General features: G+C 39.0%; 1 protein-coding gene across 2 annotated transcripts; it reads right to left on the bottom strand.

Annotated features, from left to right (window-relative positions):
- Positions 1-777: 777 nt before the first annotated feature.
- On the bottom strand, positions 778-11,411 carry LOC111190474 (nectin-3). Of its 2 annotated transcripts, XM_049465590.1 has the most exons (6): positions 11,308-11,411; positions 8,561-8,887; positions 3,610-3,669; positions 3,246-3,311; positions 1,672-1,769; positions 778-1,155 (listed from the first exon to the last, which is right to left on the bottom strand). In XM_049465590.1, exons 1-6 carry the CDS (start codon positions 11,357-11,359, stop codon positions 964-966), a joined length of 795 nt encoding a protein of 264 aa, XP_049321547.1. In that variant the 5' UTR covers positions 11,360-11,411; the 3' UTR covers positions 778-963. The 2 variants fall into 2 exon arrangements, with proteins under 2 accessions (XP_049321547.1, XP_049321549.1); XM_049465592.1 differs by lacking the exon at positions 3,610-3,669.
- Positions 11,412-12,528: the final 1,117 nt, after the last annotated feature.

The raw sequence follows: 12,528 nt of genomic DNA, 5'->3' as shown, positions 1-12,528 counted from the left end.
TGGTCTTGTCCTCATTAGTAATTGGTCTCATTTCTGTCTTGTCCTGATGGGGGAATTGGTATTATCTTTGTCTCATCCTGATTGGGAATTGGTCTTGCCTTGGTCTTATCCTCATTGTTAATGAGGACATTAATGACATCAAGGACATTACTGACCATTGGACATTAATGAATATTTATCGGTGCTGGTAGTACAAGTAATATTTAGGACATGTGAAATCAAATCTTTTATTAAAAAATATAAAACAGCACATGCATTTCAGTTCACTTAATAACACAATCAATAGTACCAATAGAATCAGTTGGAATAGTGAGGGGATCTGATACACTGTATAGTTTCCTAATGAACCATGCCGTCATTTTATAGTTTATATGCACTTAATGTAAGAGAATCTATTAAAATGTAATAATATAGAACTATGGCGTAATGGTTGTCTAAAGTTTAACAAATATATTAAATCAAAGCTAATCAGGTTAATTTAGTTTATTAAGTTCATTAAATTGTTTAATGAATTGAATTATAGTTGAACTGTTTCCTAACTGAATCATCATGAATCATCATGAATCATTGTGAATTGTTGTGAATCATTGTTAATCACTCTGAATCATTGTGAATCACTGTGAATCTCTGTAAATTGTTGTAAATTGTTGTGAATCACTGTGAATTGTAGTGAATCATTGTGAATCACTGTAAATTGTAGTGAATCACTGTGAATCGTTGTGAATCACTGTGAATCGTTGTGGATCCTTTTGAATCGTTGGAAATCGTTGGAAATTGTTGTGAATCCTTTTGAATCGTTGTGAATTGTTGTAAATTGTTGTGAATTGCAGTGAATCACTTTGAATCGTTTTGAATCACTATGAATTATTGTAAATAACTTTGAATCGTTGTGAATTGTTGGGATCTGGATCCAAACAAATAAAAAGGTTAAGTCTCTTGTTTTCGACTGTTTAAGAGAGTTCTTTATTGTTTTTTTGGAACATTCAGGTACATCTCTTCATCTTCATCATCTTCATCTTCATCCCACGCCCTTTTGGTGTCTCCTTGCTGGGGGGCGTGGCTGAGGAAGGGGTCATTGGTTTGAGGCAGATTTGGAGGGGCAGTGCCTGATCGCCCAGGTACATACACCGGATTACGCAACACTCTCCTCCTCCTCTACAGAGAGAGAGAGAGAGAGAGAGAGAGAGAGAGAGAGAGAGAGGATATTGAATACTTAAATCTGAAAATGTACACTCTAAACGAGTTATTATGGGATGGATTATAACAGGAGGAACATTAGGAACCTCTACAGCTCTCTACATGCTGAGACATCTGGCCTGTTGCAGCTTTACACACTACTCCTGCATGTGTAGATCAATAACTATTATCCTAAATATCAGAATAAATTTATTATCATTTATTATTTCTGTTCACTTTTATCTTCCTTCTGAATAGAATTACTATCTTACACTTCTTTCTGGGAAAGATAGAGAGAGAGAGAGAATTATAGATTGAGAGAAAGAAATCGATAGAGCTCGATAGAGATAGATAGATAGATCAAAAGAGAGAAAGAAAAAAAACAGATAGTTAAAAATACAGATAGATAGATAGATAGATAGATAGATAGATAGATAGATAGATAGATAGATAGATAGATAGATAGATAGATAGATAGATAATGGGGGATCTTACTCTTCTACACAGCAGGAAGATGATGATCCCCAGCAGCAGCAGTAGAGCTCCTGCAGAACCACAGCTGATATACACCACCATCATCATCACCGACAGACCTGACCACACACACACACACACAGAGCTACAATCAAATCCTCACAGCAATGTTACAGCAGCTAGTGTGAAGCTTTTATAAAAGCTCTCAGTGATTGCACTTATCCACCAGAAGAACTCTGGTTCTTAAACCGGTTCTGTTCTGGTTTATAAGAACCCTGGTGCTTTTCAGTGAACCAGCCAGTTTCCACCATTTTTTCCCCCAAAGTTTTTTTTTATTTAGATGCTATATATATAACATTATCTAACAAACACAGAAAAATGAATGAGACACAACCCCCCCCCCTCCTCCCCCATAATAAATATCTCAATAAACTGCTCCCCTTTCCAAAAAAAAAAAAAAAAGCAATAGTAATTGTTCTACATTAAATAAAACTCTTTATATAACCCATAAAGGATCCACACATTTTCTCAAAAACTCCATGTTTATTCTTTACAATATATGTACTTTTTCTATTGGAAAGTTCTGCAACATTTGACTTCTCCAATGTGAAATATTTGGTCTTGTTGTTTTTGTACAGTGCTATAATTCTTTTGCATTTGGGAACATGAGGTCCATCAAAATAATCTCATACTTAGAGTAATATTTCCACTAGTTTTAGTGGAACCTTCAAAACGTCACACCACACTTCATCAACAGAGGGAGCTGCACAGTGGTGGTGAACAGATTTCATCACGGTTCACTCTGAAGAACCTAGACTTCTTGGGTTCCAAAAGAACTCTGGTTCTTGAACCAGTTCTGTTCTGGTTTATAAGAACCGTGGTGCTTTTAGTGAACCCTGCCACGTTTCCACCAGTTTTAGTGGAACCTTCAAAAATTCACATCATATGTCATCAACAGAGGGCGCTGCACAGTGGCGGTGAATGTGGTTTGCGCGGAAAACCTAGAAGCACAGTAAAAGTGAAGAGATGTCGTCACGGTTCGCTCTGAAGAACATAGTAATCTTCGGTTTCTGCTGCAAATGAAATGTTCTTGGATCTAGAACCTACCTTTGTGGGTGGAAGAGTTGGCGATCGATTCAAATTTAGGTTTGCAAACCAGAATGGCGATGATCCCATGTCGATGGAAAAGCGTAAGTATGTAATTTTGGGTAGTGTACCACCTGGTGAAAGATTCTTCAATTGACCTCTAGTTACGCCTCTACGAAGTGATTGACTGATGGAAGGTCTAGATGATCCAGTGATTCAGTCATCAACGCCTTTACTGGAACCGTATGTCTGTACGTGATAACTAATCTGAGGAGCATCTTAAACAACAGTCGAGCACCAGTAGTAGAGATATGAGGGACATGACCTCCATGACCAACCGTCTCAATCTCATCATGTGTCCAGGATAGAGGAACCAACAGAGTCTAATCTAGAGCCTCCTTAAGTTACGGTTGAGTTTTCCCCTCAATAAACGCTAAAATATCATCAATACATTCACACATTTATTAAGATCCATTAAATAATGCTGAGGTGAGGTGAGGTGAGGGTACCTGCTTCCTGCTGAGGATTGTGGGACACTGTTGTGTTGGGTTCTCCTGAGATGTTCCTGGGAGTATCTAAGGAAAATAAGAAAGAGAGAGGATTAAGTGGATTAAAAGATCTGAAGTGATTATAATGAAGTTAATAAAGTTTTATACATCTACACATAGATAAACAATCTCGTTAATAACACATGACTGCAGTACCATCTCTCTGCCAGCAGGGGCAGGGGTTCTACTCTTTCAGTACAGACAGGAAGTGTGTGAATGAGAGTGTTGTACAGATCGTAGGGTAATTAAACAATGTCCATGTTTCTATGTTCAGTCACTGGTAGGTTCTGTAGCTGTATATATTTGGTAAGATTTAGTGGGGTACCTGCTGCCGGATGGTGGGTAAAGGGGGAAGGATGAGATGTTGTGGTCATATTGGAAAGATCTGGAGAAGATAATAAAGAAATAGTTGAATAAAATGGTATTCTTTCTCCTGATTGGTGTTGTGTTGTGTTGGAAAACGTTTAAATATCACTTTCCCACCTTCTCACTGTCAATGTCTCTCTTTGTCCCTGTGTCGCTTTGTCAATATCTCTCTGTGTCCCTGTGTCGCCTTGTCAATGTCTCTTTGTCCCTGTTTCCCTATGTGAATGTCTCTCTTTGTCCCTGTGTCGCTTTGTCAATGTCTCTCTTTGTTCCTGTGTCGCTTTGTCAATGTCTCTTTTTGTCCCTGTGTCGCTTTGTCAATATCTCTCTTTTCATCCCTGTGTCACTTTGTCAATTTCTCTTTTCTTCCCTGTGTCGTCCCTTTGTCACTTTGTCAATGTCTCTCTTTGTCCCTGTGTGGCTTTGTCAATGTCTCTCTGTGTCCCTGTGTCGCTTTGTCAATATCTCTCTTTGTCCCTGTGTTGCTTTGTCAATGTCTCTCTTTGTCCCTGTGTCGCTTTGTCAATGTCTCTCTTTGTCCCTGTGTCGCTTTGTCAATGTCTCTCTTTGTTCCTGTGTCGCTTTGTCAATGTCTCTTTTTGTCCCTGTGTCGCTTTGTCAATATCTCTCTTTTCATCCCTGTGTCACTTTGTCAATTTCTCTTTTCTTCCCTGTGTCGTCACTTTGTCAATGTCTCTCTTTGTCCCTGTGTGGCTTTGTCAATGTCTCTCTGTGTCCCTGTGTCACTTTGTCAATATCTCTCTTTGTCCCTGTGTCGCTTTGTCAACGTCTCTCTTTGTCCCTGTGTCGCTTTGTGAACGTCTCTCTTTGTCCCTGTGTCGCTTTGTGAACGTCTCTCTTTGTCCCTGTGTCGCTTTGTCAATGTCTCTCTTTGTCCCTGTGTCGCTTTGTCAATGTCTCTCTTCATACCTGTGTCGCTTTGTCAATGTCTCTCTTCATCCCTGTGTCCCTTTGTCAACGTCTCTCTTTGTCACTGTGTCGCTTTGTCAATGTCTCTCTTTGTTCCTGTGTCACTTTGTCAATATCTCTCTTTGTCCCTGTGTCGTTTTGTCAATGTCTCTCTTTGTCCCTGTGTCGCTTTGTAAATGTCTCTCTTTGTCCCTGTGTCGATTTGTCAATGTCTCTCTTCATCCCTGTGTCACTTTGTCACTGTCTCTCTGTGTCCCTGTGTCGCTTTGTCAATGTCTCTCTTTGTCCCTGTGTCGCTATGTCAATGTCTCTCTTCATCCCTGTGTCGCTTTGTCAATGTCTCTCTTCATCCCTGTGTCACTTTGTCAACGTCTCTCTTTGTCACTGTGTCGCTTTGTCAATGTCTCTCTTTGTCCCTGTGTCACTTTGTCAATATCTCTCTTTGTCCCTGTGTCGTTTTGTCAATGTCTCTCTTTGTCCCTGTGTCGCTTTGTAAATGTCTCTCTTTGTCCCTGTGTCGATTTATCAATGTCTCTCTTCATCCCTGTGTCACTTTGTCACTGTCTCTCTGGGTCCCTGTGTCGCTTTGTCAATGTCTCTCTGTGTCCCTGTGTCACTTTGTCAATGTCTCTCTTCATCCCTGTGTCACTTTGTCACTGTCTCTCCGTGTCCCTGTGTCACTTTGTCAGTGTCTCTCTTTGTCCCTGTGTCGCTTTGTCAATATCTCTCTGTGTCCCTGTGTCGCCTTGTCAATGTCTCTTTGTCCCTGTTTCCCTATGTGAATGTCTCTCTTTGTCCCTGTGTCGCTTTGTCAATGTCTCTCTTTGTTCCTGTGTCGCTTTGTCAATGTCTCTTTTTGTCCCTGTGTCGCTTTGTCAATATCTCTCTTTTCATCCCTGTGTCACTTTGTCAATTTCTCTTTTCTTCCCTGTGTCGTCCCTTTGTCACTTTGTCAATGTCTCTCTTTGTCCCTGTGTGGCTTTGTCAATGTCTCTCTGTGTCCCTGTGTCGCTTTGTCAATATCTCTCTTTGTCCCTGTGTTGCTTTGTCAATGTCTCTCTTTGTCCCTGTGTCGCTTTGTCAATGTCTCTCTTTGTCCCTGTGTCGCTTTGTCAATGTCTCTCTTTGTTCCTGTGTCGCTTTGTCAATGTCTCTTTTTGTCCCTGTGTCGCTTTGTCAATATCTCTCTTTTCATCCCTGTGTCACTTTGTCAATTTCTCTTTTCTTCCCTGTGTCGTCACTTTGTCAATGTCTCTCTTTGTCCCTGTGTGGCTTTGTCAATGTCTCTCTGTGTCCCTGTGTCACTTTGTCAATATCTCTCTTTGTCCCTGTGTCGCTTTGTCAACGTCTCTCTTTGTCCCTGTGTCGCTTTGTGAACGTCTCTCTTTGTCCCTGTGTCGCTTTGTGAACGTCTCTCTTTGTCCCTGTGTCGCTTTGTCAATGTCTCTCTTTGTCCCTGTGTCGCTTTGTCAATGTCTCTCTTCATACCTGTGTCGCTTTGTCAATGTCTCTCTTCATCCCTGTGTCCCTTTGTCAACGTCTCTCTTTGTCACTGTGTCGCTTTGTCAATGTCTCTCTTTGTTCCTGTGTCACTTTGTCAATATCTCTCTTTGTCCCTGTGTCGTTTTGTCAATGTCTCTCTTTGTCCCTGTGTCGCTTTGTAAATGTCTCTCTTTGTCCCTGTGTCGATTTGTCAATGTCTCTCTTCATCCCTGTGTCACTTTGTCACTGTCTCTCTGTGTCCCTGTGTCGCTTTGTCAATGTCTCTCTTTGTCCCTGTGTCGCTATGTCAATGTCTCTCTTCATCCCTGTGTCGCTTTGTCAATGTCTCTCTTCATCCCTGTGTCACTTTGTCAACGTCTCTCTTTGTCACTGTGTCGCTTTGTCAATGTCTCTCTTTGTCCCTGTGTCACTTTGTCAATATCTCTCTTTGTCCCTGTGTCGTTTTGTCAATGTCTCTCTTTGTCCCTGTGTCGCTTTGTAAATGTCTCTCTTTGTCCCTGTGTCGATTTATCAATGTCTCTCTTCATCCCTGTGTCACTTTGTCACTGTCTCTCTGGGTCCCTGTGTCGCTTTGTCAATGTCTCTCTGTGTCCCTGTGTCACTTTGTCAATGTCTCTCTTCATCCCTGTGTCACTTTGTCACTGTCTCTCCGTGTCCCTGTGTCACTTTGTCAGTGTCTCTCTTTGTCCCTGTGTTGCTTAGTCAATGTCTCTCTTTGTCCCTGTGTCACTTTGTCAGTGTCTCTCTTTGTCCCTGTGTTGCTTTTTCAATGTCTCTCTTTGTCCCTGTGTCACTTTGTCACTGTCTCTCTGTGTCCCTGTGTCGCTTTGTCAATGTCTCTCTGTGTCCCTGTGTTGCTTTGTCAATGTCTCTCTTTGTCCCTGTGTCACTTTGTCAGTGTCTCTCTTTGTCCCTGTGTTGATTTTTCAATGTCTCTCTTTGTCCCTGTGTCACTTTGTCAGTGTCTCTCTTTGTCCCTGTGTCACTTTGTCAATGTCTCTCTTTGTCCCTGTGTCACTTTGTCAATATCTCTCTTTGTCCCTGTGTCGTTTTGTCAATGTCTCTCTTTGTCCCTGTGTCGCTTTGTAAATGTCTCTCTTTGTCCCTGTGTCGATTTATCAATGTCTCTCTTCATCCCTGTGTCACTTTGTCACTGTCTCTCTGTGTCCCTGTGTCGCTTTGTCAATGTCTCTCTGTGTCCCTGTGTCACTTTGTCAATGTCTCTCTTCATCCCTGTGTCACTTTGTCACTGTCTCTCCGTGTCCCTGTGTCACTTTGTCAGTGTCTCTCTTTGTCCCTGTGTTGCTTTGTCAATGTCTCTCTTTGTCCCTGTGTCACTTTGTCAGTGTCTCTCTTTGTCCCTGTGTTGCTTTTTCAATGTCTCTCTTTGTCCCTGTGTCACTTTGTCACTGTCTCTCTGTGTCCCTGTGTCGCTTTGTCAATGTCTCTCTGTGTCCCTGTGTTGCTTTGTCAATGTCTCTCTTTGTCCCTGTGTCACTTTGTCAGTGTCTCTCTTTGTCCCTGTGTTGCTTTTTCAATGTCTCTCTTTGTCCCTGTGTCACTTTGTCAGTGTCTCTCTTTGTCCCTGTGTCACTTTGTCAATGTCTCTCTTTGTCCCTGTGTTGCTTTGTCAATGTCTCTCTTTGTCCCTGTGTTGCTTTGTCAATGTCTCTGTTTGTTCCTGTGTCGCTTTGTCAAAGTCTCTCTTTGTCCGTGTGTCGCTTTTGTCCCTGTGTCGCTTTGTCTATGTCTCTCTTTGTCCGTGTGTTGCTTTGTCAATGTCTCTCTTTGTCCGTGTGTCGCTTTTGTCACTGTGTCGCTTTTTCAATGTCTAACTTTGTCAAAGTTTTGTCTTGTTAACGTTATGTTTGTCACCGTGTCACTTTATCACTTGATGCTATGTCAACATGATGCTATGTCACTGTGTCGCCTTTTTGATATGTTGCTGTGTCACTTTGTTACTTTGATGCTTCACGCTTTGTTGTTGTATCACTTTGTCACTTTGCTGCTATGCCTTGAGGTCATGTCACTCTATTGGAGAGTCGCTTTGTCTGTGATTCGTTTATCGCTATGTTGCTGTGTTGCTTTGTCACTATGTCACAATGTTGCTAGTCTCTATCTTGACATGTCTCTTTGTAGGCACTTTGTTGTTTGACGCTTGATGTTATGTGGATTGTATAACTTAGTCGTTTTGTGGGCATGTCGCTTTGTCATTGTGTCACTTGTTGCTATGTTGCCGTGTTGCTTGGTTGGCATGACGATGATGTTGTCATCGTGTTGTTGAGGTACTTTGTTGTGGTGGTGTCACTTTAACGCCACTATATTAGCTGTGTTGTTTTGTTGACCTGTAGCTTTAACGCTTGTTACTTTCTTGCTGTGTTGCTTTAGTGTTTTGTGGGCGTGACTCTTGTTGCTCTATAGTTTGTCAGTATAAACGCAGGGTTATAAACTCCTGAACGGAGAGTTCCTGTGATCACCTGGTGTCTCCAGCAGGTGGACTCGTCCCTCCAGAGTGCCGCTGGGGAAGGTGATGAGTTTGCAGCAGTACATCCCGAAGTCGTCCCGCTGTACGCTCTGCAGGGTGAGGGTGTGGTACTGCTGGATGGAGACGCGACCCTGATACTCCCGATCAGATATTTCATATTTCTGCTCCGAGCGAAAAACCACGATGATACGATCCGGACAGCGGCTCCACTGAGACTGTATAACATTACCACTGCTGTTTACCCTACAGATCAGATCCACAGACTGACCAATCAGAGCGTAGACTGTCTCTTCCGCCCAATCAACCCCTGCTCCACTGCCTGAAACAGACAAACACAGTTATACTAACGTTATATACAGTTTATTACAGATAGACACTCACACTAATCACTGACTTTATTCTTTATTAATGTTTATTTGGGTTTAGTATTCTAATGTTATATAGAACATAAAGAATAAAGTCAGTGATCAATGAGAGTGTCTACCTCTAATTAACTTTATATAACATTAGATTACTAAACTCAAATAAACATAAAGAATAAAGTCAGTAATCAGTGAGAGTGTCTACCTGTAATTAACTGTATATAACATTAGAATACTATGTTTATTTGGGTTTAGTATTCTAATGTTATATAGGGATAGGTACAGGTAGACACTCTCACTGACTTTATTCCTTATGTTTATTTGGGTTTATTATTCTAATGTTATATAGAGTTAATAATTACAGATAGACACTCTCACTGATCACTGACTTTATTCTTTATTAATGTTTATTTGGGTTTAGTATTCTAATGTTATATAGAGTTAATTACATGTAGACACTCACTGATCACTGACTTTATTCATTTATTCCTTATGCTTATTTAGATTTAGTATTCTAATGTTATATAAAGTTAATTACAGGTAGACACTCCCGCTGATCACTGACTTTATGCTTTATATTTATTTGTGTTTAGTATTCTAATGTTATATAGAGTTAATAATTACAGATAGACATTCTCACTGACCACTGACTTTATTATTAATGTTTATTTGGGTTTAGTATTCTAATGTTATATAGAGTAAATTACAGGTAGACACTCTCACTGATCACTGACTTTATTATTAATGTTTATTTGGGTTTAGTATTCTAATGTTATATAGAGTTAATTACAGGTAGGCACTCTCACTGACCACTGACTTTATTCTTAATTAATGTTTATGTGGTTTAGTATTCTAATGTTATATAGAGTTAATTACAGGTAGATACAGTATATATCAGTGTGTTTGTAGATGTTATAGATGTAAGTATAGAGTGGTGATGGTAGGCGGGGTCTGTTGTGGTTGCCAGGGTGGTTGATCAGACTCCTAAAGTGCACCTGTTTATCTGGGTTACAGACGGGTTTATAACTGCAGCTAAACTCTATACTTTTGTACTAAAAAACGTCGGTTCCACGTTAACAAAACATCACATTAAATTCGCTCACTCAGTTATCTAGAGCCAAAATGTACCTTTTTCACAGACTTTTGATCATAAAATACAAAAGGAAAATGTTCAGAAACTGCTTATATGTTTTAAAAGTTATTTAAAATTAGATTAGTATAGACAAATTAATATATGATCAACATACGTTGAAATATATACTAATAATAAATTGTAAGCATATAAATATTTCTTATGCAAGTGCCTTAGTTTTACCTCAAAATATATTACTGTACATTTTCACTACCTCAAAATGATCTAAATGGTCCACTATGACTTTTCAGTATCTACCATAAAATTATCTGAATAATTTACTATGATTTTTTCAGTATCTACCTCAAAATTATCTAAATGATCCACTATGATTCTTTCAGTATCTACTCTATAAAGTATATATTCTCTCTTAATAATCCACTACTACTTATTCAGTATCTACCTCAAAATGATTTAAATGACCCATTATGATTTTTTTAGTAACTACCTCAAAATTATCTTAATAATCCACTATGAATTATTCAATGTCCACTTTTAAATTATCTAAATGGTCCACTGTGATTTTTTTTAGCATTCACTCTAATTTATGTAAATGAAACACTGTAAATTGTTCGGTATTAACTCTAACTTATCTAAATGATCCACTGTGAATTATTCAGTATCTACCTCAAAATTATTTAAACAATGAACAATGAATAATTCAAAATACAGTATGAAATTAGTAATAACTATGATTTGGTCAGTAAGATTTTGAATTCACTATTATAGACAGTTGATTGTTTATATTATTTTTACAGAAACTATAGTTTTCATCTGTAATCATTGAATAATGTTTTTGTTTTACTGTAATAAATTATAAATACATATTGTAAGATTAATATGAGGTTAAAAGGCCTGTAAATTGTAAATAACCAGATTTTTTATGTATTTATTTAGTAGATTATTTTAAACAGGGTTCTTCAGGGGTTCTGTAGTAAAGGCGAAGGATCGCCGTAGAACCATTACAACTTAAAATATCATTTTAACCCTTAAATGGTTCTTTTGGAACTTATTAAAATGGTTCCATTGTTATTATAAGACTCTTTATCTAGTACTAATGTATCTAGAACATTTGAGTTGTTTAGCATATATATAAAATATAGAAATAATTAAGTTTTTGGTCGTTTTTCCCAATAGCAAACAACAAAAATGATACTCATTAATTCAAACACACACACACACACTAAACACACACACACTAAACACACACACACTAAACACACACACACACAGACACAGGTTTACCTGGGCAGAGTGTGAGGAGAAGCAGCAGGGTGAAGGTGTGGATGAGGATCATGGTGTCTGAGGGAATGATGGTGTGAAACTGAGAGATAGACAGGAAGTTTACACAACACAGACTGCAGCATGAACTGCTCACACACACACACACACACACACACTATACACACACACACACACGTTTCACACATACACACTCAAGTTTAGACTGTAGAAAACTTTTATTTTAGATAAAATATGGATTAAATCTTATAAATAAGATATTATGCTGTGTTTCTTTAAGAAAAAATTCAGGCGCTCCATCTGGGATTACATCCCGCCCTCCCAGCTTTAATTTTAGAAATATAAAACATTTTTTTAAATCAATGAAATACCGCTACTTAAGCCTTATTTTTGATATTATAAATGTTGTATTTCATTTTTCTTTATTAATTTTGTAATATCGTATTGTAATTTAATATTACAAGTATATAAATATAACAACACTTCTGAATAATAATGTATATTTTGAAAATGTATTGATTATTAGTTAAAATTTTGGTTGTACAGCTGAATCATGAGCTTCAGAACTTTTCTGGACATTTCTGCTTGTTCACCGCAATTAAGGACATTCCAAAAGTTATGGGACACAATACTAGTCCCTGTCCCATGACATGTGGCATGGGTGTGTAATTACATTGTTAAAACTAGAGTGGGTTTATGGGGGTCGTCTTTTTCTGTCTACCATGCAGAGGAAGTCTGCACAGTGCAAGGCGCTTGCACACACACACACACACACACATACACACACACACTTCCACACACACACTTCTATACACACACACACTCACTCTTTTGTGGTTTAAACAAGCAGACAAGAGATACATCAGTTAGAACTACTTCCTGTAAGAAGTATAGGTTAAGTGGGTCAGCACATGACCAACACACACACACACACACACACACATACACACACACATATACACACATATATACGCACATACACACACATACAAACACATACACACCCACCACCAAAACAGTCCCCTTTATGTTTTCGGTCCCCACACTGTAGGTGTGCTAACATGTTGTGGTCCCTTGCATGCAATAAAAACAAACACACACACACACAAAAACACACACACACACACACAAAAACACACACACACACAGTACCAGTCATTACTGGTGGCCAGTCATGTGGTATTTGTTATCTTGTAGCATCTGTAGCATAAATGCTAACAGCCT

This window comes from Astyanax mexicanus, chromosome 1 (genome assembly GCF_023375975.1).
Source record: "Astyanax mexicanus isolate ESR-SI-001 chromosome 1, AstMex3_surface, whole genome shotgun sequence".
Lineage (NCBI taxonomy): Eukaryota > Metazoa > Chordata > Actinopteri > Characiformes > Acestrorhamphidae > Astyanax > Astyanax mexicanus.
This window is presented reverse-complemented; position numbering and strand designations above follow the sequence as displayed.